Below are 27,535 nucleotides of genomic sequence, written 5' to 3'. Positions count from 1 at the left end.
AATGTTGTGCACATGCAAAGCTTCTTAAGTTAAGGCATTGAATGTAGACACCTCCAACTCTTCTCTGGACACTACCACCTCAACCTCGTTTGCCTGTTCTCATGTTGCAGAGCAAGCAGTTCCTCAAATAAATTCTCCTATGTAAAACAATGCAATCCTCTTCTGCATTCATCATGAACTCTCAACTCCTGTCGTAAATCACAACTCACTCACCATGCTTCTTCCAATTTTACATAAGCACAACCAGAACAAAAGCTGCAACTTGTTAAGATCCCCTTAGCTAGTTCCTCAACGTGGCCAGCTTTCTTTCTAATGTTCGTCGCTATGCAAGTTGAAAGGAAAATGCAGTTACTGCACAACTACGTTTTGCATTCACCAGCCTGTTGAGGTCATGTTCTTGTCTCTTTCAACTTCTTTACCTGCATGCACATGACGCATGGGTCTGCCCACGCCAGTCACTTCATACCAGATAGGAAGTATCTGTCAGTGCTTAAATTCTGCAGGTTTGCCTGTGTAACACCTGTACAAATTAAATCTTCAGCCTAAATGTGATGTGAAAGCAAATACTGAGGATGCTAGACACCTGAACTAATAACAAGAAGTGTTGGAGAAACCTCAGCAGATCTTGCAACAGCTTTGGAGAGAAAAACAAAGTTAACATTTTGAGTTCAGTATGGCTCTTCTTTGGAAATGAAACTAACTGGAAAACTCTTTTTCATGTTGCACATAGAGGGATGAGGCAATTGGAACAAATTGTGTATGTGCTCACAGCAAAAGATAAAGGCAGTGATCACAGTGGTAATGCAGAAACAAATTTCTAAAATATTCATTTTTGGCATTTTGAGCCAAAAGCTTGAAAACAAGTCACTAATTATTGCAGATTTTCAACAAATACATGTCAAACATGACATATAACAAAAAGGGATCATATCTTTGCAACCTACACTTGCACTGCAATGTTATCAAGGTTCCACGTACTGCTCAATAGGGAAGTTAAACACAAAGCGGTGTCAACATCAATCACCTGTCATATGCTTGATCAAGGAGTAGATTGACGAGTTCTAATCAGTACAAGGCTACAGAATGTGTGCAAATTAAGCTGCTCGGCCAGGGTTCAGTGACAATTTGAGACAAGGTGAAATGTGGGCTGGAAATTTTCTTCCAAAGAATGAGAGCAGAATTGAAAATATCAACTTCATAATCAAATGAGATGGAATACAGGTAATGACATTCCAATTACACTGATGTTTAGGTAGGGTGAAGGATGAAAGGACAATGAGGGAATACTGAAAAACATTGAGGGGAAGAATGTATGGGGGAGGCTTTAAGAAACACATAGATAGTATGAACATGATGAAAACAGAAACAATTGAAAAAGAGATAAACAAATGGTGGTTCTTCTTGGGATTGGAAATGGTATTTGAAATTTGAATCTGAACTGAAAAAAAAAATTATCAGTAATCTGAAATAGTGGACTCTGTCTTATCATTTGCCAGTTGAAAAAAAAAGCAAATTTTCAGCAAGTGTACAGTTTAAAAGCAAAATCATTCCATTTAGATGAAACTATTATTTTTGCTGATCTCCAAGAGAAAAAGTACCAATTGAATAGATGCACAAATAAGAATTCTACCAAATACTGACATACAGGAAATAACTACTTTTCAATAATTTAAAAATCAAAGAAAATAATGGGTGCATATCTAAACCACCAAAGCTCTTCTAAATATTTGCAAGTGCAGATAATCAAGGCACAGTGTGCAGGTAACCATGTGAATACAAATGGAACTAAACAGACAATGATCTTTATATTAGCACTGACAAAAGCAGGAATTCAAAGCTGTACTTACAACATTCTGATTAACGAGATGACCTACAAACTTGCAGGCTGAAAGGCACATTTGCTGGAAAAAAGAAACAAGTGTCATTTTGGTAAACTATCGGAAAACAAGCAAATTTGTTAATGAAGTTTTAGTTACAGTAGCTTTATTTTAAAGCCTTGAAACAGTAGCAACATTTGCTCACCTTGTCATTTCTGCGATAACCTTTGCGAAAATTAAGGATCAATCTCTTGAGAATTAGCTCCCCAATTTGAGGGAACTTTGAATTTATAATTGCCACAAGAGCAGCATAAACATGTGTAAATATAGGAGAAGCTGCCTGTGCCTGTATAACAAATCTAGAAACCAATCCCCTGTATGGAAAGAACAGATACACATGCATCAAGAGTGAATACATAATTACTTGAAGGGAGTGTGTTTGAACACAAATAGGGGAAATATCTCGAACACGAATACTCATCTTTTCCAAACCAGTTAGATTTAGAATTGTTACCAAACTGTCATACGACTTAATTCAGTATCTCTGCCTTCATGTTCTTCCACATCTGTGAACCCACATTTAGCTATTTTATGGATTCCTTTATATTTTATATTCATCTATTTTGTGTATTTAATCATATTAATGAACACAAAAAATGCTCAAAAGTCAGGTTAGGTCAGCAGATCTTCGTTTCACCAAAAAAAGATGTTTGACCGAGTATTAAGACTTGCAGCTTCTGTGGTCTTTTGCTTTTGTCATTAATATTTCAGAGATTTTGATCCATCAGAATCAGTACAAAAACAAAGACAGAAATTCCACTGCTGCTTATTTATACAAGTTCAGTGAAAGCATTTGATTGGCTTCAAAAAGGAATACCCCTTATTTGAATTTTTAGGCAAATTTGCACCATCTCCAAATAATGCTACACTTTAAAACCCAAACCTTCACACCTATACTAATTCATAAGACATCAGTGATTGATCAAAATAGATGACAACAACATAGACACATACATACCTTCCCCGAACAATATTTTCTTGCAAAAGTTCATGTATAATATTAGCTATGTTTGAGACATTGACTTTATTGATGAGACCATTAATTGACTTCTTTAGAGCTTCCCAACTCATTCGCTGATAAGCCAAACTGTAACAAAAAAAAAAGGGCAGTAAGTATGGCAACGTTAAAACAAAGCACCTTAAAGTTTTTTTTTGTTCATTCACAGGATGTGGGAATTCCTTCTTGAGCCACTGCAGTCCACCTGCTGTGGGGTGACCCACAATGTCATGATGGAGAGAATTCCAGGATTCTGACCAGTGACAGTGAAGGAGCAATAATATTTCCGAATCTGGATGCTGAAGAGCTTGGAGGGGAACTTGAAGGTGGTGGTGTTCCCATATACCTACTGCACTTATCTTTCCAGGTGGAAGTGGTCTTGGGTTGGAAGATGCTGTCTGAGGATCTTTGGTGAATTTCTGCACTGGATCCTGTAGGTAGTACATACTGCTGCTACTGAGCATGAACGACAGAAGGACTAGATGCTTGGGATGTAGTGCCAATCAAGCCAGCTGCTATGTCCTGAATGCTAACAAGCTTCTTGAGTGTTTTGGGGGCAGCACTCATACAGGCAAGTGGGGAATATTATCTCACACTCACCACATACAAAGCACAAGTCAGGAAAGCTGGAGATTAGAGTCAAGAGTGTGGTGCTGGAAAAGCACAGCAGGTCAGGCAGCATCCGAGGAGCAAGAAAACCCCACGTTTTGGACAAAAGCCCTTCATCAGGAATGAATCATTCCTGTTGAAGGGTTTTTGCCCAAAACGTTGATTTTGCTGCTCCTGCGATGCTGCCTGACCTGCTGTGCTTTTGCAGCACCACAGTCTTGACCCTTGTAGATGGTGGACAGGCTCTGGGGAGTCAGAAGATGCATTACTCGTCAAATTATTCCTAGCCTCTGACCTGCTCTTGTAGCCACTACATTTATATATGGGTTCAGTTGAGCTTCTGGTCAATGATAACATCCAGGATGTTGGCGTGGGGGATTCAGTGGTGGTGATACCACTGAATGTCAAGAGGTGGTGGTTACATTGGCTCTTATTGGTGATGGTCATTACAACATGCAAATGCCAGGCTATGTCAGTTGCCACTGGTAAGGCCAAGCTTAAATATTGTCCCAGTCTTGTTGCATTTGGACACGGACTGCTTCAGTATCTGAGGAGTTGCAAATGGTGCAGTACATTGCATTTCCATTTCTGACCTGACAATGGAGGGAAGGTCATTGATGAGGCAGCTGAAGATGGCCGGGTCCAGGGCATTTCCCTGAGGAACTCCTGCAGAAATGTCGTAGAGCTGAGATGAATGACCTCCAACAACCAACACCATCTTCCAACATGTCAGGTATGACTCGAACCACCGGAGTTTGTCTCCCGGATTCCTGCCGATTCCAGTTTTGCCAGGGCTCCTTGATGCCACACTCTGTTGAAAGTAGCAGTCAAGGGCTATCACTCTCACCTCACCTCTGGAATTCAGCTCTTTTATCCATGTTTGAACCAAAGCTGTAATGAAGTCAGGAGCTGAGTGACGCTGGCGGAACCTAAACTGGGTGGCACTGAGCAGGTTATTGCTGAGCAGGTGCTGCTTCATAGCACTGTTGATCACATCTTCCATCACTTTATTCATGATTGAGAGAAGACTGATGGGGCGGTAGTTGGCCGGGTTAGATTTGTCCTGCTTTTTATGACAGGACATATCTGGGCAATTTTTCACATTGGCAGGTGGATGCCAGTGTTGTAGCTGTATTGGAACAGCTTAGCTCATGGAACTGCAACTTTTGGAGCACAGGTCTTTTGTGGTATCGTTGGAATGTTGTCATGGCGCCTAGTCTTTGGAATATTGATTGTCTCCAACCGTTTCTCGTTATCACATGGAGTGACTTGAATTGGCTAAAGACTGGTACCTGTAATACTGAGGACTACTGGAGGAGGCCAAGGTGGACCATCCATTCAGCACTTGTGGCCGAGGATTGCTGTGAAAGCTTTCAGCTTTATCTTTAGCACTGATGTGCTGGGCTCTTCCATCTGGAGGATGATGATATTGGAACAGCCTCCTCCTCCACTATTTCTCCAATTTTCCATCACCATTCACAACTGGATGTGGCAGGACTACAAATCTTGGACCTGATTTATTGGTTGTTTGATCGCTTAGCTGTGTCGATCACTTGCTGCTTATGCTGTTTAGCATGCAAGTATCCCTTTATGGTGGCTTCACCAGATTAACACCTCATCTTCAGGTATGCCTGGGTTTGATCCTGGCATGCCCTCCTGCACTCTCCATTGAACCAGGATTGATCTCCTAGGTTGATGGTAATGGTTGAGTGGGGGATATGCCAGGCAATGAGTTACAGATTCTGCCGTTGTTGATGGTGCACAGCACCTCGTAGATGCCTAATCTTGAGTTTGTATAGCTGTTCAAAGTCCAGTTGAGTTTCTGGTCAATAATAACATTTCCATTCAGCATGGTGAAAATGCCGGATAACACAATGGAGGTTATTCTCAATGTGAAGGCAGGACTCACCCACAATGACTGCATTAGGTCACTCTGACCAATACGGTCACGGACAGATGCATCTGCAGCTGGCAAAATGGTAAGGATGACATCAAGTATGTTTGGTGCCACATATAGGCCGGACTGGGTAAGGGTGGCAGATTGCTTTCCTGAAAGGACATTAGTCAACTTGCACACATACAAATATGCATTTTTGGGGTGAATTTGTACTTGCAGAGTTACATTGTACTTTGCTCATAAACTGCATGAATCAATGTAAGAGTCTGTTAACTCACTTTTTAGATTAGAATCAGCTTAAACATTATGGCACAGACAGGGACACAGAGGGCTAACACCTTCAATATCTCAACATCTTATTGGCGCAGACACCAATTGTTACCGTTAACCTGAGAATGTAACTAACTTTTTAAAAAAGTTTTGTGATTTACACATATGAAAGAAATGAAACTATAATGGTCATTCTAACGGATGAGATACTTTACAAACAATCAAGGTATTTTTCAATGTATAATTTTATCACACTGTAAACTTTTGCTATAAATTCTGTGTCTTACAATTGTACACTCTACAACCATCTGATGAAGGAGCGGTGCTCCGAAAGCTAGTGCTTCCAATTAAACCTGTTGGACTATAACCTGGTGTTGTGAGATTTGTAACTCTGTACATCCCAGCCCAACACCGGCATCTCCAAATCATGTCAATCAGATGGGTATTTCCAACAATTAACAGTGGTATTGTGGTCATTCTCAGTTTTTTAATTCCAGATTTTTTTTAAACTGAACTCAAATTCCATCATTTGGCACGGTAGAATTTTAACCAGGACCTTATGGGTGGTGGGGGGGTCTCTGGATTAATAGTCCAGTAATAATACCACTAGGCCATTGAAAAATTGAAGCAACCACGTTGAATAGGCGTGCACATAAAAAGAATGGAGTATATTCAATATGAGTAACTTCCAGATTAAGGCCTCAAGGCATGACATTGGCAAAGATTTAAAAGATTAGGTTGGGAAAAGAAACTAAGACAGCAACAACATAAAAGACAATTACAGGTGAAAATATTAAATGGTAAAGTGGAAAAGATCTGACACTTTGTTCAGAAATGCATTGTACAGAGATAAGTTGTTTAAGTATTGAAGCTTTCCAAGTATAGAAAACGAGCTGTGGACATAATAGCATAGAACCCAGATAGGACAGAGTTCTCCAACCAGCAGAGATATGGTGGAGCATAAACAATTTGAACTAGACAGCTTAATTAAGAGTGTCCACCAATAACTGCTTTCAACAACTTGCGAGGGCAAATACAGAACACCGTGGTGTGGACATGGGAGGTATTGTCCTTAATCGAGTAGACAAGCCAGCAGCTCATCACCACCTTCTCAAGGGCAACTAGGAATGTGCAATAACATGCTGGCCAGCCAGTAACATCCATGTCCCAAGAATGAATTTTTAAAAATGTTTTTCTAATGTGGTGCCGGAGCAAAAGGAGACACAAAAGTTTTAAAACTGATTATTCAATTAATTCCTTTATCGTTGGCCAGGCAACGATTCACCAATGACAGGAGTCAAGTTTGTTCTTCAAACTTCAGTTGGCACAAAACTTAATTTTTTTTATAAAGCAAGAGACAGAACAAATCAAAATAATCCAAATCCAAAGAACCACATTTACCTATATTTCCAACTACTACTATATATTAAATACATATAAAAGCCAGATTACAAAAGACTTGAAACACATGAAATCTGTAATACGATTGTTACATTATTGAGATCAGAGTTTAAAATCAATCCTGAACAGCTAATAAACAGAAACCTCTTGAACATGTTCCAAATCAGTATCCAATCAGTATGAGGCAACAGTACAAAACAATCTCCATATTTGATACCAATTACCTCTCCAGCTTGTTCACTCTGACGGCAGAAACAGAAATGTCAGGCAATGTAGGGCAAAAGATTAATGATATACACTATCAGCATCATGGAAGTGTGTTTTCCACTAAATCGATCATCTGATGCTAACAGTGCCAAACAAAACTGCAACACAACTTGGTGCAGTCATGTCTTGTGTCGGCAACAGTACCAAAATTATTCAATTTCAAAATTTAAGCCAAGTCCATATACGCATTTTCACTTTTCCACTTACCTGCTTTTGTCAGCAATTTGATCTTGCATCATTCGCAACCGTGCAGGAGGAATGTATGCTCCACCTGTCCTTGTCAAAATCGGATCTAAATCTGCCTTCTTCTTTTTCGTTGGTGGTTCAGATGAACTCTGAGCGGCAGATTCATCTTCATTTCTTGTGATAGGTGCTGGTGATTTTGGTCTCTTCCTGTGATCTGATTCAGAATCTTGGCTCACTTTTTTATCTTTGTCTCTACCTCTGAAATAAGCAGTTATTTTTGTGTCAGTCCTTAGAAGATTTGTTAAAAAAAAATCATTACTGCTTAAAAGTATTTTAAAAAAAGGAATATTAAGGAAAGATTAGGGCCCAGTAAGAACTACAATTGTACTATGTACGTGGAGCCAAAGGACATAGTCTCAACTTACAACCTGCCTATGTGTCAGTTTTACTGGTAAGAGCAATGAGGGAAGAGGACTGTGATATGCTTGAAGAAATTAGCATAGACAGAGAGGAGGTTCCAAGTGGTCTGGCAGGCTTGACAGTAAATAAATCTCCAGGGCTAGATGAAATGTAACTGAGGCTGTTGAGTGAGGGAAGGGTAGAAATTGCAGGGGAGCTGGCAATAATTTTCAATTCCTCTGGCCACAGCAGTATGGTACAATTATTCCAAAAGGGAGCAAGGAACAAACCATTAAACTATAGGCTAGTTGGTCTAACCTCCATGTTGGGGAAGCTATTGCAAACAATTCTGAGGGACAGAATTAATCTACACTTGGAGAGGCAGGAATTAATCAAGAGTGGTCAACAGTTTTGTGAAAGGGAGGTCATGTCCGGCCAACTTGACTTAACTTTCAGTAGTAAATAGGTGTGTCGATGAGGGCAATGATTTTGACATAGCATACTTAGATTTCAGCAAGGATTTTGTTAAGGTCCTGCATAGGAAACTGATAATAAAGCTAAGAGCTCAGGGAATCAAAGGAAATTTAGTGAATTGGATCCAGAGTTGGCTGAGTGACAGGGAACAGAGGATGATGGTTGAGGGGGAATTTTATAACTGGGAGTCTGCATCCAGTGCAGTTCAACAGGGATCAGCAGTGGGGCCCTTGATATTTGTGATGTGTGTATAATTATAGGAAAGTTAATCACAAAGTTGGTGGGGTTGTAAATACTGTGGAGGATAGCCTTACATTACAGCAGAATATAGTTAGGCATTTAGCCAATGGAATTCCACTCAGCAAAATGTGAGGTGATGCACTAGTGCAGGATAAAACAAGACAAGGAAATACAAGAAGAACCTTAAGACCCGGGGATGCATCAAGGATCAGAGGGACCTTGCTGTGCGTTCAGGTAGCAAGACAAGTGGATAAAGTGCTGTGGTGGCATATGCTTTATTTGCCTTCGTTGGCCAAATGATAAAGTGCACATCACCGATTTCCTTTACTGAATTCAAATTTCATTCCTTGCCACGGTGGAATTCAAACCGATATTTCTACAGCATTAGCCTGGGGTTTTGGATGACTAGACTACTGGCATTACTATTGAGCTGCCACCTCCCTTATGCTGACATTAATAGCCAACATGGTATTTCAAAGCTGAATAACATACCTAGGTTGCATATTTTTGTCATTATATCTGCCATTACCAGATGGACCTTTGTCGCAGGCGGTCCTGTCTGGATAATCTCTTGGTGATCTTGACCTTGACTTTTTGGCACCTTTATGTCTGGAAATATAAAAGACAAAAATGTAAATACCATAACCGGTGTACAAAATTGTCTGGCATCACTTCTCTAATTGCCTTCATATTCTGAACCCGTACCCTCTTGGTTCAATTGGTAGTGGTATGCTGAATCCCTCTTTTCTACTATTTCGCAACTGACTTGGCTCAAGTGATTTTTCTTTTTATTTTGACAAACAAGTTGTTCCAGTACTTCCACTGACTCAGTCTGATTGCTTGAAATAAATTTCATGACTTGTTATTTTATTCATCCACAACTTTTAAAAAGCTTCCTATGCTTCTGACTAGAACAAGACAACACACATGGTGCAGGTGAACCAAAATATGTTCCAATTTGAATATTATTTCCTTCAGCTTTTTTTTATTTATTAGATTACTTCCAGTGTGGAAACAGGCCCTTCGGCCCAACAAGTCCACACCGCCCCGCCGAAGCGCAACCCACCCATGCCCCTACATTTACCCCTTACCTAACACTACGGGCAATTTAGCATGGCCAATTCACCTGACCTGCACATCTTTGGACTATGGGAGGAAACCGGAGCACCCGGAGGAAACCCATGCAGACACGGGGAGAACGTGCAAACTCCACACAGTCAGTCTCCTGAGGCGGGAATTGAACCCGGATCTCTGGCGCTGTGAGGCAGCAGTGCTAACCACCGTGCCGCCCAAGCTTGTATGGCAATGTTTCAACTGTATAAATTTCCGTTTGCCATGTTGATTACTGCTCCAAGAGTAATGCAAAGAATGACAATACAAAGTCATGATCACACTGAAAGATGTGACTGGACAACAACTTGTATGCTTCCATTCACTTGAATGGTAAGGCATTTAAATGCTTCCAAGAACTGCTACTGTGCACATGCTGACCAAGGAAAGGGTTCTCTGCCTTTGCCTGGAAACCACACCAAAGCCCTAGCTATGTTATTTAGCTTTGAACTACCATGATGGCTATTAATGTCAGCATATGGGAGGTGGTGGCACAATAGTAATGCCAGTAGACTAATTATCCAGAAGTTTTGGCAACGAAACTTTGAGATGAAATTATGATCCCAGCTGACAGTAGTAACATACAAATTTGATCCCAGACTTAAACGTGGCTTGACTGATCGTATAGTTAATTTCTGCATTTGTTAGTGCGCCATTCCTCACAAACATTTTTATGCAAGAGTGTCAAAGTTGTTTAACTTTTGTGTAAAGGAGAATGCATAAATATGTACCTTATACTTTGAAAGACCTTAACACAAATTGTGAAAACACAGTTTAAATCCAGAGCCAGATACAATCCTGTTTACAGATATTGAAAAAATCACATCAAATTCTTTTAACATTTTTTAAAATCATTGTTAACTGATGCTTTCCAGTTTCTTTCCCTGGACTGCCACTTCAGAATCTCGTGACGTAAACCTTTCAAATGTCTGGCAGCTGAGGCTCTCTCAATTCGAACAATTTGAAGTCTTCTGTCCAAGCTCACATGGCTTGGAAACCCCAAAATAAAACATGAGAACTAGGGTGTCTGGTTCCTCCAAACTGAAATAATCTCCAGCTGCAAGAAAGAAGCCTTCTGAAATGAATTCATCTCTTCTGAACTGAAGCCTTCTGTGAGAGTTAAAACTGAATTAATAGCGTTAAATATGCTTACCCTGGAACTCACCCAGCAGTCTAAATATTTTACCCATTAACAAGGTAGGTGTCCTCTAAGCAGTTAACTGATATCACATGCCTTAAAAATCATGTACTTAGGTAACTGCCCAAATTACTTTCTAATCATATCTAAAAAGAAATGAGAAACACTGGCACAGAACAGACATCTACCACTATTTCAAAATCTAAATCCCAAAATATATAATTATACACTTTTGATCACAATGTGCTATCAGCCATGAGTTGAATGTTGCCACATAACATATTTTTAATATGACTCAGAACTGGAAAGATGCAATGCACCAGGAACTGATACATTACATACTTGTGTGAACCTTCAATATTCAGTTAAGCCTCACTTATCATGATGCATTATGCATTGGACATTGAAAACTCAGCAGAATTAATAGCATTAATTTAAGGCAGGGAGTGGCTATTCAACCTGATCTATAAAACAAATTATCATGGCATTAGCATCAAGCTATCAAGCTGATTCAATGGTTTAGGATCCCCCCCTCCCCTCCCTGGACATAAATGGGAAACATGCAATAGCAAAAATAAATGAATGGTCAAAAACAAAATTCTCACGAAACACAACACTGGCATTAACTTGTTGGGAAATGAATAATTATCGATGGATTGTGAATGGAAATGTGAAAATTTGCAGTTAATAAATTGTAACTTCACAAGGGTAATTCTTGATAATATACAAAATCTAATTTTACCTGTACTCAGGGGAAGAGCTCCTTTGCCTTGGACTGTGGTTTTCTTGCCTCTCCTGGTTAGAGTTGAGCTGAAAAAAAAAATTGCCTGAAATACCAAATCTAACAAAGACAGAAATTTCAACTATCTTTTCTCAAAATTTATTTCAAGAAGTACCAATTTCCTGTTTCTCACACAACTAACTTAATTTTCTTGTTTTTCCAAAAACAAATGTGTATGCTTGTGTGCATGTTCAGACAAGTGACAGCAGGGATGAAAGTCAGATGGAGAAGTAGCAATTTGTAATTCTTCACTGACACATCTATTATGATTGGGGTGTGGGAAAACAGAATATTATATCCATGTTTTAGTGGTACTGGGCCACAGAAAAAGGCTTTGTTGTTAAAACCATTTGCTGTACACGATAGCAAGACCTTAAGCCTCACACTTTATTCCAGCTTTCTGCTCTTTGCAACACTACAGCTGAAAATTAAGAACTCAGCACTGTCAAGATTACTGTAAATATGAAATCAGGTTACATTATTGCTCAGTCTTAATTACAAATCGACATTCCAGCATAGTACCACAGGTGTGTTGATGTGGGAGGTGTCATCCTTTGGGTGTTGCCTCAGATCAAGATCTTATGTACCTGCCTCTTTGGTTCAGGTACATGTTCAAGACCTCAAGCTTCTATTCTATTTGCACCCAACTGCAATTATTCCACTGCTTTGACATCGAACTTCCACGACATTGCTGTGTAGAAGCTTCAAGTGTAGCCATCTAGTTTTCCCATATCAGTCAGCAAAAACTTTTCATCACTTTCAGAATGCTCATCAGATTTGGCGAGCAGTGGCACTGGGGCTGGCATACAGCAAAAACATACATTTTACTGCATCTTGAACATACAAATGTTACAAGGTGCTTTGTAGGAGCATAGTACCATACATGACATTGATCACTTTAAAACATAATCGACATGTTTCTCTCCAAGCAACACAGAAGCCTGATTTTGTTCAAAAACCTGGAATCCATTCAGAGCAGCAATGTGAGAGTTTTCCTACTCCAGATGGACTGCAAGATTTAATGGCAATGGTCCCAACTCTCTTCCCAAATAACTAGCTAAAAACAAAAAATTCCGGCATTGCCTGTGATGCTTGCATTCATGAATTTTCAATAAGGGTTTCAACAGCAAATCAGCTGAAACAAGTGCAACGTTGGGTACTATTATGGAAGTGGAAAGAAGTGATATTCGCAGGTTCAAATGGGATACTTCCATTACAAACAGCCTGGATTAAAATCAGAGTGATACAAGGGGAGAGATGAATAGATAACAAGGGAACAGAATTTGAAATCTGGATCGAAATCAAAGACTTCAGCCTTCCCAATATTTAACTGGAAGATACATTTGATCATCTGCAACTGGACATGTTAAAACCAGTCTGATAATTTGGCAACAAGAGAAGTGTAAAGAGAGGTGACGGTGAGATAGAGCTGGGTTTCATTAGCAGACTTGTCTAAACTTACCCCAATTCTGGATTAGTGGTGCTGGAAGAGCACAGCAGTTCAGGCAGCATCCAAGTAGCTTCGAAATCGACGTTTCGGGCAAAAGCCCTTCATCAGGAATGATGAAGGGCTTTTGCCCGAAAGGTCGATTTCGAAGTTACTTGGATGCTGCCTGAACTGCTGTGCCCTTCCAGCACCACTAATCCAGAATCTGGTTTCCAGCATCTGCAGTCATTGTTTTTACCTCCTAAACTTACCCCAAGCCTTTGGGTGACACCATCCAAGGAAAGAAATAGGAGACCATCAATGATTCATCCTTGGGGAATAACAAAGTTCAGAATGGGGGAGTGCACAGCTAAGTCATTATTCAGGCAACAATTTGATAGATAATAATGGAATCATATGAGAGCAATTCCACCTAGCTGGCTGACTGGAGAGGCAATGAAGGAGAATCATAGGGTCGACAATGCGTTGAAAAGGGTCCCTGGAGAAGGGTCAGGGAGCATAGCTTACAAGGATGTAAATTTGTGGCTTTGATAAGCCCTTCTTAATACTGTCACAGGACCAGAAAACATATCGGACAGATGCAACATAAAACGCCACAAAAAATATGGCACAGATTTGGACAACACCTGAATAATTAATTATTCAGGACAACACCTGAACTGTTAATAATTTTTCTGTGAATAGCTTCTTATCGATCTGCTCATCAATGTTATTGCACACCTCTGGAACAGATGGGACTGGAACACTGGTGCCCACGCCCCAAGGTAGGGATGGTATCATTGCACCACACTATTTTACTGAAGACGGGTGACCAGGTCACCCAGAAGTTCGATCATCATTGTAATTAATATGACCTTGGAGATGCACAAGTTGTGAACTTTTAATTTAAATTAGTCAGTTTAGTAATAGGAGTTAAGAAAATTGAGAAAGTCAACTGTTTTCAGGGCCTAGTAGCCTCACAAAGTATTCAGATTGATTGATCAATCTTACCTGTATCTGTATTACACTGCTTTTCATTTTTTGGACAGCTGTACCACTGCTAGCCGCACTCTCTTCGCTATCTGAGCTACCTGAAATCACCCCATCCTCTGTATTAATAGATGTCTTCAAATCACTCATGTCTTCTCTGGTAACATTGGTCTCTCCATCGTCAAGTGTGCTCTCAGCCATTTCTGTGCCTGACCAAAATTCCAAAAACAGTTACATTTTTTACACCACACTTTTAATTAATCTGAATTAGAAGCAAAAAAAGTTCACAAAATCCAAGTATGAAATAATAAATGGTTCAAAGTAATTAGTTCATGTTCCCATAATTAGCCATAGAACCTGCAGAATTTAATCACATTTGCACCAAATTATGTTCAAATTACATGAAGAAACTGATATTTTGTTCCGTTAGTATTGTATGCTGTTACTTTACAAGGAGCGAGGCAGTGGATGACAAAAATGCTTCAACCAATTATATTTTGTTTTGAAAGAAAGAAACCTCTTTTACCAAAAGTTTTGTTCTGACCATCACACTGGTGTTAGAAATATGATATTTCACACAAAAAGGGGTATTTACAAATGAAGGAATACACAGTTTGCCAAGAACACAAATGATGAAATATAACCCATGATTGCACAGGGTCATTTGATATTATGCTGGGGTATAAACAAAATATGAGAAGACAAATCAACTATATTGGATTTCAACACTGAAAAATATTGAAACTTTTTTTGAACTAAGAATTTGAAATATGGCTTCTTGTCTTTGAAGCCGTCTTGTAGAACTGTTCATCCATTTTTCTATCTGAATTCGCCAGTTTTCAACTCTCAAATTCAACTGATGAAGCATTTAAATACCATGAGCTTCTAAACTTGGCTGGTTTACTGATACATTATTCATATATTCATTCAATAACTAAACTAACTTGAAATCAAGAGGGAACAGGACATTGAGCCTTCAAGGAAGGAATATCTGCCTCCACTTAACCTTTTCTAAGTGAATTTGTCAAGATTAGGAATATAATGTTCAAAAATTGTTACAAATCTATTACATTTCAAGTTACATTTCTATAGTATTCAACTGCCACAGAGTTATTTTAAAACTTGTGTGAATTGGGAAATGGTGGAGATGGTGTTTTAGGATACTTGACTACTATTTTATCATGAGTTATCATAAAATATCCACTATGCAGTTCAAATTTCAGAAGTGTAAATGCCAAAATCACTGAATAAATGAATTTAGTACGTGTCAAATCTCAGATAAATTATCAATTCCAAATTACTTGGAGATTATGTCCTGGAATTTTCAGTCAGCAGTGAAGCAAGGAAGGTTGTTGTTGGACCTTGAAGATCTAGGGAGTGGTTTTCCCTGATCCCAATTGTAGGTTAAATCACATGCTAATTCAAAGAGATGACTTGGTATGCAACAATAGTGCTGTCAGCAAGCTGTTAAGCACATCAGGTATTCACATATAGCTAAGCAGGAACTTAGCAGCGCATTAATATCCTTTTCTCGGATAATGAAAATAGTAACTGCAGTGAACTGAAAACTAAAATGAAGATAACTTCATAAAAACTGCAGAGAGTCACTAAGTTACGAACGTTCGGTTATGAACGCTGAACTTTCAATGCTGTCTGATATAGGGATATAATTTTAAAGATCTGACATACAAACATTTTCTGTACTTAGAAATAGCAACTTTGTATCGTCTTGCATCGTGTTCCAACTTGCATATAAATTGAATTGTTAACAGAAGCCGTTCACAGTCTGGGAACTGCCTGTATTCCTTTAAAAAAAATTGAGTGTATGGAGAAATTTGACATTCCACAAATATAAAGTTGGCTCTTCAGGCAGTGTAATAGTTTCCTGGCAATTATGAAGTTTGGACACAGTGAAAAACTCATCTTCTTCAACATGGTTTTTAAACTGAGCCTAAGAGCATTAGCATGGAGGTTTTGGTCAAGATATGTTTGAAGCAACCTTTTCAGGGATATTAATACACACCACTGAAGCAGTGGGACTTGATATGGTCTTATGAAGGTTACAGGGAAAAAGGGGGAAAATGGGGTTGAAATACCTATCAGTCATTGTTGAGTGGCACAATAGACCCAATGGGCAAATGGCCTAACTCCTGCTCGTATGTCTTATGGTCTGAATCCAAGACTCTAGGCTCAGGCAGGAGGGACGGTGGTTCTGGTCAAGTATTTCTTAATTGAGGTGTTCAGAGGTGCAGTTCTTGAACAGGTGGGACTTGAACCCAGGACTTCTGGTTCAGAGCTAGGAAGGAATGTTTTGATCAATTTAACTTATGTTCATTGATAGCAATTGAACGGTATTTTTGGCTAAGTCAAGAACCAATGAGCAGAACTTCTACTGTATGATTGTTCAGATGCTCACTCAATGGCAGAGTTCCAACAGTTTTGCTGTCGGCAAAAATCTGAGCCTTTATTTTTGAAATACCAAAACATTCAGCTGCCAACAATGTTAATTTTGAATAGATTGACTCACGTGATGCTGTCTCCAGACATCCCCTTGTTAATCAACCGCACAGCAAAAACCAGAGGTTTCAATAATCAAATCATTTTAATTTCCTTGTTTGATGCAGCATAAATTGAGATAAATGCTGGCACAACTGAAGAGCTTGTCATGAGTATTTCATTCATGATCAACATGCCAACAAGAAAAAAAAGTTCATTTTTTGAATTCAACTTTGGTTAAATACTTAAATAAAAATATTCTTTCAAGATAGAAGTGTACAAGACATGCTGCAACAAAGTTGATATCATAGAATTCAGCTTGGACCGCATGTAGCGCTCTGTGTCTACCCCTATTCAGGGAAGAAAAAGACGCAAAAAGACTTTCAAGCATAATAACAGAATTAAGGGATTACAAATCCAGTAAATTTCTATTCAGAACGCAGCAAGAATTTGGGGCAAAAGGCCTGTCTCCATGCTGTAGGAATCTATGACTCTAAGAATTCTCATGCAACCAACCAGTTCTTTGCTCTGGGAACTGATCATTTGTTTGCCTCTTCCTGTCTTTTGTTCAAATCTCTCAGAGAACTTACTCAACTGGCACCACCTCTATTCCCTATATGTGCCAGATAAAGAGGAGTATACTCTGCTGGGAAAGGCCAAATATGTTGGGAGTTTCTCTCTGGAAATGAGAAACTCAGTGTGACTTAAGAGGAGGCTGAGAAAAAGAGCGAGGGGTTTGAAACGGCAGACATGGAAAAATCAGGAGCATCAAGTGTAAGAAAGTCATTATTAAATCCAACAGGCCATTTCAGAAAAATTATTTACCGATAGATTGATTATGACGTGGAAAAAACCTACAATGGTGAATTATATCAATGCATGTGAAGGACAAGTTACATAAGCAGATGAAGGAGAAAGGAATTGAAGTATATGTTGACATCAAAAGCACCAGCTAGGCCAAACAGCCTGATCTTTATTGGAGTTTTTTCTGGAATCCATTAGGAGTAGCAAAGGCCAGACACATGTCTCTGTTAATATTTAATGCTTCTCCCTGAGGATGAAAGATTCAATGAGATGGATGAGCCCTTTTTCATTTGGCTGCTTATCAAGAAACAAACTTCATTTGTGGAATGACAACATACCAAGTGTCCAGAGGTGTGTTACAAATTTGAGGTTTTATAACACTGAAATGTTTTGGGACTGTTTTCAGTTGGGTTAAAATGACAGGGTAAAATGGGTCATAAGACTTGATTTAACATCATCCGTTAACAAATTTGGATGAAATAACTGTTAAGGTTTGAATGGAGGCAGAGTTTCTTTTGCTGGTATGAGAATCTAAGCGACTCAAGGTTGAAGGTAATGACAGCAGCATGTGGGTTTGCAGCAATTAGACACACCTCCAAAGTCCCAGGAAGGCACTGAGCATGTTGGATTGTAAGGTTATTCCTTAAACTATCCACTGAAAAGATACGCACATCAACAGAGATAGAAGTCAAAATAATCATTAATCAACATGTCTCCTTGTTACAAGGCCTCAGTGATAGGCTTTGAGAGAGGAAAGATTGAATATAAACCAGAAAACATATCTTTCTCGGGGCTGTGCAATAAAACTTTTAGGTAATCTGCCAGATTTTGGGAGAGACAGCAGATTAAGGTTGAAAGATTCATGTAACAGCAACACAAACAGGAGCTCACCCCTGGAAAGAACAAATTTGCTAGGATTTGAAACTTGGCTGGAGGAAGCTACCATGTTGCCAAACAAATCAAAGTAAACCCTTAGAAATAAGGAATCGCTGACTCGGTCCAAAAAAATCAAATGATGACTTGCAGGTCAGTATAAAATACAGGTATACTACACTAAAGTGACAAGTGGGCTTTTGGCTTGCATTAAAAGTGAAACAGGAAAATACTTTCATTTAAGGAGCAAGTTGCATACAAAAACAGTGTTTATCCATAAATCTTCAGAGTCTGCCTGTTTAATGAAACCTTGTCATGTCAGGGTCTGAGTTATCAACGGGAAAATGGAATTTTAAAGTACTGGTTTCGATAGAGATTATCACAAGTAGTTATCTGATCAAAAAATTTTTATACGTCTTGAATTGAGATTCCAGTTCTGGTAAGCAATGATTATGAGGCTGTGATTTAGAGGTAAAAACAATGACTGCAGATGTTGGAAACCAGATTCTGGATTAGTGGTGCTGGAAGAGCACAGCAGTTCAGGCAGCATCCAAGTAGCTTCAAAATCGATGTTGAAGGGCTTTTGCCTGAAACGTCGATTTCGAAGCTACTTTGTTGCTGCCTGAACTGCTGTGCTCTTCCAGCACTACTAATCCAGAATGTGATTTAGAGGGTCATAATTACCTCAAGTTAAATCTGTACCTTGATAAATTCCAAACGTAAAATTTTGGCCTCAGTTTTTATACAAAATTTAACAGAAGCTAAAACATCACGAAGTTGGCTCTATGAGAGTAGTAATCAACCTTACTTCATAAAGGAACTCAACTTCTGGGACAGTTTACTAAGTGTACATTAACAGCACACATATATACTAGGTCCAACTCTGAAGAAAGTTGATCTAGCAAAATAGAAGGCTTGAGTCTTTGCTCTGGAATCATCTTACAGTACAAGGTAGAATTGATACGCTTTTGCACTTCTTACTTGAAAAGCCTTAGCTGTTTGAAAGTTAACACTTCGAACATGAACAACTATTTCCAGTCACAATATGAAAACCTGAATGGCACTAACTAAGCCAAAAATATATATAATGATTTGTTTCACAGAACGTCAATGTAATATATAGTGTTTCTATAATGTATAATGCTAATCTTTTTGCTCCTAAAGTAAATAACATCTCATTTATCCACATTACACAATGTATTTGCCCATTCATTTAGTTTGCCCAAATCAAACTACAACATCTCTGCACCACCCCTCCGACCTCAGAACTCACCCTCCTGCCCAGCTTTGTTTCATCTGCAAATTTTGAGATATTACATTTAATTTCATCATCTAAATCATTAATATATATAAGGTCCCAGCATTGTTCTTTACGGTACCCCAATAGTCACTGCCTGCCATTCACAAAGAAACCCATTTATTCTTATTCTTTGATTGTTGTCTGCCTTCCAGTTTTCTATCCATTTCAATGCACCACCCCCAATCCCATGCACAATAATGTTGCAAACTGATCTCAGATGTGAGGCATTGTCAAAAGTTTGGTGAAATTCCAAATAAACCATATCCATGGGCTCCCCTCATCAACTCTCAGAGTTACAAATTCAAAGAACTCCAGCAGATTCGTCAAGCATGAGTTCCCTTTGGTAAATCCACGTTGGCTCTGTCCAATCCTGCCACTGTTTTCCAAGTGCTCAGCTACTAAATCTTTTATAATGGACTTTTATAATAGCATTTTCCTACCATTGATATCAGGCCAACTAGTCTATAATTTAAGCTTTTATCCCTGCCTCTTTTTTTCCAATAGAGATGTTACATTAACTACCCTACACTTCATAATAACAGTTCCAGAGCTTCAGTCTTAGTACAAAATAACTCTAACAATGAAAACAAAATCAAATAGGTTTAATAGTGTTTAACATAAACATGTCTATTTGATACATACTGATAGTTAATTCCCTCTGCTGCTCTCATCTTTTGACAGTTTAAATTAAAACAAATACGGATTCTCTCTCATATCTGTAATTTCAAATACAAACCCAAATTCAGCCCCATTGTTCCCAAAGATCAATTATTACTTCGCCCACTAAGCTTCACATGTTCAATTAGTCATTAAATGAGTAAGTCACTATACCTGACAAGTTCCTTGCTCTTTTTCTTTCTTTTTCCTCAGGTTCCTGCTCTTGTGGTGAAGCTGTGCGAGAAGATTCTGCTGCCTCCGTCAAACCAGGAACAGGACTGTTACATTTAAATGTCATTTTGTGAGGAGGTTCCACTGGACTCTCAGATCCAGAGCCAGAACCAATCATTCCTTCAGAGGAAGATGATCTTTGCCTCTTTCTCTGAAGATTAGTTTGTTCCTTTCCATCTCCACTATCCAAAATTGGACTCTGCTGTCTTTGACTGGATACGTGTGGACTCTGGATATTTGAATTTCCTACCTCAGAGCTCTCTATGACTTGCAGGCTCTTGTCATCTGTTGAATCAGATGACAAAGTGCTGTCTGGTTCCTTATTTTCAGGACTGACTTTCTGACAGCTCCTTTCATCTGTTCTTTCTGTATCTGACAGAGACTTTTTATTTTTTTGAGAACTGGGTGTAACTCTAGCTGGAGAAGATTGTGGGGTGCCTGAATCAGCTTTACCATCAGGTTTCTTTTCACTTGAAGAAACTTCATCAGCACTATGCATTTCTTTAGCAGATTCCAAATTTCCATATATTGTATCACATGAATTTGGACACTGGGATTGCTCTTCTGAAGGGCTATGACTTCGAGATGGCATCTTGCCAGTACTATCTGGAAGACAAAGCACCCTTTTTTCATTTGAGGACTCTAAATCTTGAAATCGCTGCTCTTCTTTCCCATCTGGGCTTCCTCTCTCATGCTTTGCATTTGTGTGCAGAGGTATACTCTCAGAAATATCTCCTTTTTCATGCTGGTGCAGTGATACATGTTGTTCTAAATCAGACCCTTTATCATTATTATCCTCTTCACTAGATGTTGATGATGATGATGTGGATGATGATGATGATGAAGAGGAGCTTGTGGAAGATGATGAAGAGGATGACGATGATGACGACGATGAACTGGATGATCTTCGTTTTGAGCTTTTAGAAGAGTTTCTACTCCTATCTTTTTTACTATTCTCCAAATTAGGATCATGATGTTTTGATTCCTCATTACTGTTATCTACACACAAATCTTTCCCAGAACTTGTGGCAGAGCAGGGAAGAATACTCTCCCTTGTGGAATGAACACTTTCAGGCCAATTTTCTTTCTCTGGGTCAGAATTTGGTTTTGGGTGGTCTTCTTTCTGCACTGTAAGGGTATTACTTTCTTCTAGACTATCTGGCTCAACTGTTCTGTTGTTTTTAAAATCAGAAATTTCATTATGAGATGACCTGGGACTTTCAGACTCTGACTTTTGCAATTCTCTCACATTTGAACAAGGTGACCCATCCATTTTTTGTTGTTGCGCAAGAGGAGTACATTCACGTTCATTAGCTCGACTTCTTGAAGAGGGACTCGGAGATTTTTGCTTTGTACTTCCAGGGCTATTACTTCTGGAACCTGCTGTAACAGAGTGCACTGGAGTTTGTTGTTTTTTACAACTTGATGATCGAGTGCTTGGTTCATGGCTGTCTGGACTTTGAGAAGTATTCCCACTTCCTTGTGTAACAATACATTCTTCTTTCCTTCTCCCCGAGTCAGATTCAACTAATTTACTATATTTCTGGGAGTCAAGTCTGACATTTGAAGAATGTGAATCAGGACTCTTTGAACTTTTAAAATCCTCTTCGGGAGGGCTACGGGATGAACTATCCGATTTGCGACTTCTGCCATCTCTACACTTCTGTTTTGATTCAATACTAGAATGGAACCGTCTTGACCTCTGAGGGCTATAGTTTCTCGTTTGGCCTCGACGGGTACTTTCTTCCAGTTGTGAAGAACTCTTGTTACTTGTTGTACGAGTGTCCTTCAATATTCTTTTGTCCCGACTCTCTGGACTTCTTCTGTAGCTATCAGATTTTTCTGATCTAGTAAATTTTGAAGTTGCACTCTCCTTCCTTGATGACCGATAAGGACTTCTGGAGCTGGACCTGTATTCCCTTCTTTGATGTCTGGGAGAAGGACTACTAGATTTTCTTCTGGGCCTTCTATTCCTATCATCCCCAAGTTTGCTTCTTGAATCTGGACTGTATCTTCGTCTTACCTCCTGGGGACTATGGCTTCTTGAAGGTTCTTTCCAAGAACTTTCAGGAGAACGTCGTCTTTTGTCAATTTCTGGTCGTCTTTCCTTTGACCAACCCGACTGTTTGAGATTTGAACTCCTCTCTTCTCGGATGGTTGGCTTTTCATCCCTTCTTTCACGGTCTGATACTCTCGCTCGATGGTCCCCATGAGAAAGAATTCTGTCCCTTCTCTCCAAGTGCCTTTCCTCTTTCCTTCGGCTGGAATTCCTTGGTGATCTACCTCTTTTGTCCTGAGGGCTTGAAGAAGAACTCCTGCTACTGCTATCACTACTGCTGCTACTACTACTACTACTACTGCTGCTTCCACTTGAACTGCTTGAACTGCTGCTGGAAGAGCTGTTGCTGCTACCACTGCTGCTACTGGATGAACTGGAATCACTGTCACTGCTGCTGTCCCTGGAGAAAGAAAAGAGAGAGAGCGTTGCATAAAATCCTAACAACATCGCATGCAGAACACAAATCCTGACAAAACCAGTGAACATTTTTCTTCCAATCAACTTTTTGTTTTAGATGCAGTACAATAGCATTATATTCTGGTTAACTGAATTATGATCAAATGGATAATAAAGCTTGAATTACTGAATGAAGTGTCATACTCGTAGCCTCAGTACTGAACTATTTCAATGCAAATATTTAATTTGTAAATTCACTGTACTGCGAAACATTTGTGAAATTCAGCACTTTACTACACAAAAACAGGTTTTCATCCTGATCTATCTTTATAGCTTTTGTCTTTGAGATTACTTGGATATTCATAATTTTAACCAAAATTGAAGATAAGTGTGTGTTGAGGTACAGACTGACAAATGAATAGGTGCCCCACCCAAATTTATTTTATATACAATTTTCAAAGAAAGCAAACAGAATTCATTACATCAGTGAGAACATCATTATAACTCAACTTACAATCATACACTGATCTAATCCAGTGCCCTCCAAATTTGAACTGAACAGTAGAAACACATTGTGACTCGGTCGATAAGAACAGCAAAAGCAAATTCAAAGTATGTAATGTCTTTTACTCTGTGTATAAAAAGTCTTTACAAGAAAAATATATTTGTTTGCATGCTACACACAGTTGGACAGATTCCAGCCTCAAATTCAGGCATTGTCCTATAAATGAACCACTCAACATAACATAGCATACTCTAGTGGGCTGAAATAACTTGTGGGATCATAACATACCATTTAATACCCATAACCCTACACTAGAGTGATTATGAGCTTCATTTTGAACCATAAAATGCGAAGCTTGGCTTGTATTTGGACGTATGACGCTGGTCTGAACTGCTATTACACAATGACAGCACATATGAACCATGAAAAATAGTTAAAGCAAAAATTTGTGTCAGAATACTTTTTCTAGAGAATTGTTTCTCATATCAGCAATAAAACAATGATTTTGATAAACAAGATTGTGCAACTTTGCTCAATGGCAGCATTCTTGCCTTCTTCAAGTCTGAGCTCTTATGTGGGCAAACCCCATCAAAACTTCAGCATGTAATCTAGACTGGCAAAGTCAGTGCAGTACTGCAGGAATACTGCATTGTCACAGACATCATGCTGCTGATAAAAGGATAAACTGAGGTACCGTCCACATATTCAGATGGATACAAAATACCCCATGGCACCACTGAAAATGTACAACAGATTCTCATGCCCTGCCCTGACAAAAATCAGTTTAGTCGGACAATACCAAAGCAGATTAAGTTAAAGTTTTGTCTATTCCTGATTGCAGCACTTTGCATTGTGCATCTGCCTTCAAGAAAATCAAGGAACTAACTGGACAAGTAATTTGTTTGCAGGAAAGCACTGCAGTCTTCAATATATTGAGAATTATCACAGCACTACATAACGATATATGTCCTAGTCTAAAAATGCACATATAATAATCTTAGTTTTTTTTTAAACTCAGAATGAAGCTTAGATGATAACATGAACTGAACCCATTCCTTTAATTTCTCCCAATACAACCGCCAAATGGCTTGGAAATCAAGTGTACAGACTGGAGAATGGCGAGGGGAGGGAATCACTTTCTTCCAATATTAGTTTCCTTGTTGGAACCAATACAACTGCTCACATGAAATGTCAATATTGAACAGAATCAACCTGGCCACAAATTTACATAGACCTAAACAATTAAAATTATTTGTACATAAAGGAGGATCACTGACATACTTTACTGATTACAACTGCACAGTGATGCCAATATTTGTAGATGCTAACAATGCCATTGTGAACTTGCTTTTATGTCCAAAGTGGTAACATAGCACCACCATCAGGTTCCAAGGAGACATGGAAACAGAAATAGAACAAGACGGATCCACAAGTGAATTTTACACTTTCAGCACTGGATACTGGTGGAACAAGTAAATGTGTGGAGAATGGAGGGAGTGATAACAGAACGTAGAGAAGTACAGCACAGAACAGGCCTTTCGGCCTTCGATGTCGCGCCGAGGATTAATCAGAATGTAAAATAAGTAATCTAATTGACACCCACCCCTCAATTCACTGCTGTCCATGAGCATGTCCAGCAGACGGTTAAATGCCCCTAATGACTCTGCTTCCACCACCACTGCTGACAACGCATTCACTACTCTCTGCGTAAAGAACCTACCTCTGACGTCTCCTCTATACCTTAGAGCTATGACCCCTCGCCCCATTCTCTGGCTATTGACTCTATCCATGTCTCTCATTATCTTAGATACCTCGATCAGGTCACCTCTCTTTCTCCATCTCTCCAGAGAGAAAAGTCCAAGCTCAGGCAACCTCTCTTCAGAAGACAGGCCCTCCAGTCTGGGCAGCATCCACGTAAACTTTCTTTGTACCCTCTCCAAAGCCTCTGTATCTTTCCTAAAGTAAGGCAACCAGAACTGGACACAATACTCCAAGTGTGGTCTCACCATGGACCTGTAGAGCTGTAGCAAAACCTCACAGCTCTTAAACTCTATTCCCCTGTTAATGAAAGTCAAAACACTGTATGCTTTCTTAACAATTCCATCCACTTGGGTGGCAACTTGACAGGATCTATGCACTTGACTACCAAGGTCCCTCTATTCCTCCACACTGCCAAGAATTCTGTCTTTAATCCTATATTCAGCATTCAAGTTCGACCTTCCAAAATGCATCACTTCATTTTTATCCAGTTTGAACTCCATCTGCCCTTTCTCAGCCCAGCTCTGCATTCTGTCTATGTCACACTGCAGCATGCAAGAGCCCTCAATACTATCAATGGCACCCTCCAATCTTTGTGTCATTTGCAAATTTACTAACCCACCCTGCAATCTCCTCATTCAAGTCATTTATAAAAACTACAAAGAGCAAAGGCCTAAAAACAGAGCCTTGCAGGACACCACTCAACACTGACCTCCAGGCAGAATACTTTGCATCTACAACCACTCTACCTTCTGTCAGCCAACCAATTTTGAATCCAGATAGCCAAATCTCCCTGTATCCCATACCTCCTGACTTTATGAGTGAGCCTACCATGGGGAACCTTATTAAATGTGTTGCTGAAGTCCACATACACCACATCTACTGCTCGACCTTAGTCGACCTGTCTTGTCACATCCTTGAAGAACTCAATAAGAGTTCTATGACTCTATTTCTATGACTCAATGACCCCTCAGTCCAACTCATCCATGCTTAACAGATGTCCTAACCTAATTTAGTCCCATTTGCCAGCACTTGGCCTATATTTCTCAGATCCCTTCCTATTCATATGTCCATTCAGATAGCTTTTAAATGTTGGAATTGTACCAACCTCCACTACTTCCTTTGGCAACTCATTCAATACATGCACTACCCTGTGTGTGAAAAAGTTGCCCCTTCGTTCCCTTTTAAATCTTTCCAATATGGATTTGAAACAAATTGACATATTAAAAAGGTAAGTTAACAAAATTGAGACTTGTGAAATCATATTTATTGGTTAAGGAAAGCAACCTTACTGACAGAAAACAACAAGGTAGACATTTTGGAGCTCCACAAGATGCAGTGTCAGGATTACGGTTTTGCAGCGATCTAAGTTGTGGAATTTATATACAAGTATGTATATATTTCAAAATATGAATTTTTAAACTTTTGGCCAAGAAAAGTTCTCCTTTCTTCCTAAAAATCGTTGGAAGACCACCTCCTAATAAGAGGTCCTATTAAGGGATCCAATCTCTCCAATAATTACATCAGCTCGGATCATAACACTTACATGTTTGACTTGTAAAGCAGATCACAAGAAAGGAAACTTGGAGGTGTAGCATATGCTAAGAAGGATACCCATCAACTGCAAAAGGTCATAGCTTGGTTGGAAGAATGAGCAGATACAGGACAAATGAAATTTAATACAGTTAAGTGTTTGTGATGCATTTTGAAAGAAGATACAATGGAGGTAATGTTAACACAATTCTAGAGAGTCTGTTAGTACAAAAAAGGTTTCCACGTGCAAACCTCCTTTAAGATGGCAGGACATTCTAAGAAAGTGCAAGCAAAGTAGTCTCACCATGGATTTGTTAAGTAGAGGCATTAAGTCCAAAAGCAGGATGCTATGCTGAACTGTTAGAAAGGGCTGCTTGGGCCACAACTTTTGAATAATGCACCTAGCTCTGGTCACTGCACTTTCTGAAGTGTATTCACCAGAATAGTTCAAGCAATAACAGAATTTAGTTACAAAAGGTTATTCTACATGGATATTTTTTTTGGAGCAAAAAAGATTTTGTGAAGATTAGCAAGTGTTTTCCACGATTATAGCAAGTTCTTTTAAGGTCAAAGAAAAGTTGTTCAATTAGCTGATAGAAAATGTCTAGTAGACACATTGGTAAGAATTTTTTTTAAATGCAGCTGGTGGCAATGACGTGCAACTTGCTACCTATCATAAGGAAGCAGTAATTATTAATGATTTCAAAAGAAATTTGGATGGTCACCTGAGGAAAAATGGAGGAATTCAAGAATACAATCGAGGAATGGGACTGACCGAATTGCTGCACAGAGCGCTGACAATGTACACTATGTTGAAAAACACCTTCACTAAAATGCCTCGAAGAAAAATTATTTTATTAC

At 39.1% G+C, this 27,535-nt stretch overlaps 1 protein-coding gene across 2 annotated transcripts in view; it reads right to left on the bottom strand.

Moving 5' to 3' along the window:
• cwc22 (CWC22 spliceosome associated protein homolog) overlaps window positions 1–27,535 on the bottom strand; it is a 108,602-nt gene that overhangs the window by 56,262 nt on the left and 24,805 nt on the right. The window contains exons 2-9 of one of the 2 annotated variants that reach the window (XM_072579094.1): window positions 20,367–22,882; window positions 14,084–14,271; window positions 11,608–11,675; window positions 9,110–9,226; window positions 7,526–7,762; window positions 2,836–2,964; window positions 2,023–2,191; window positions 1,848–1,901 (exon numbers count right to left, since the gene is read on the bottom strand). In XM_072579094.1, coding sequence (XP_072435195.1) covers window positions 1,848–1,901; window positions 2,023–2,191; window positions 2,836–2,964; window positions 7,526–7,762; window positions 9,110–9,226; window positions 11,608–11,675; window positions 14,084–14,271; window positions 20,367–22,882 — 3,478 coding nt within the window. The remainder of the gene's footprint in view (window positions 1–1,847; window positions 1,902–2,022; window positions 2,192–2,835; window positions 2,965–7,525; window positions 7,763–9,109; window positions 9,227–11,607; window positions 11,676–14,083; window positions 14,272–20,366; window positions 22,883–27,535) is intronic. The other variant, XM_072579095.1, reaches the window with a different exon arrangement.

The sequence above is a fragment of the Chiloscyllium punctatum genome, chromosome 10 (genome assembly GCF_047496795.1).
Source record: "Chiloscyllium punctatum isolate Juve2018m chromosome 10, sChiPun1.3, whole genome shotgun sequence".
NCBI classification, from domain to species: Eukaryota; Metazoa; Chordata; class Chondrichthyes; order Orectolobiformes; family Hemiscylliidae; genus Chiloscyllium; species Chiloscyllium punctatum.
Note: the sequence above shows the minus strand (reverse complement) of the source record. Positions and strands in the feature narration are given on the sequence as shown.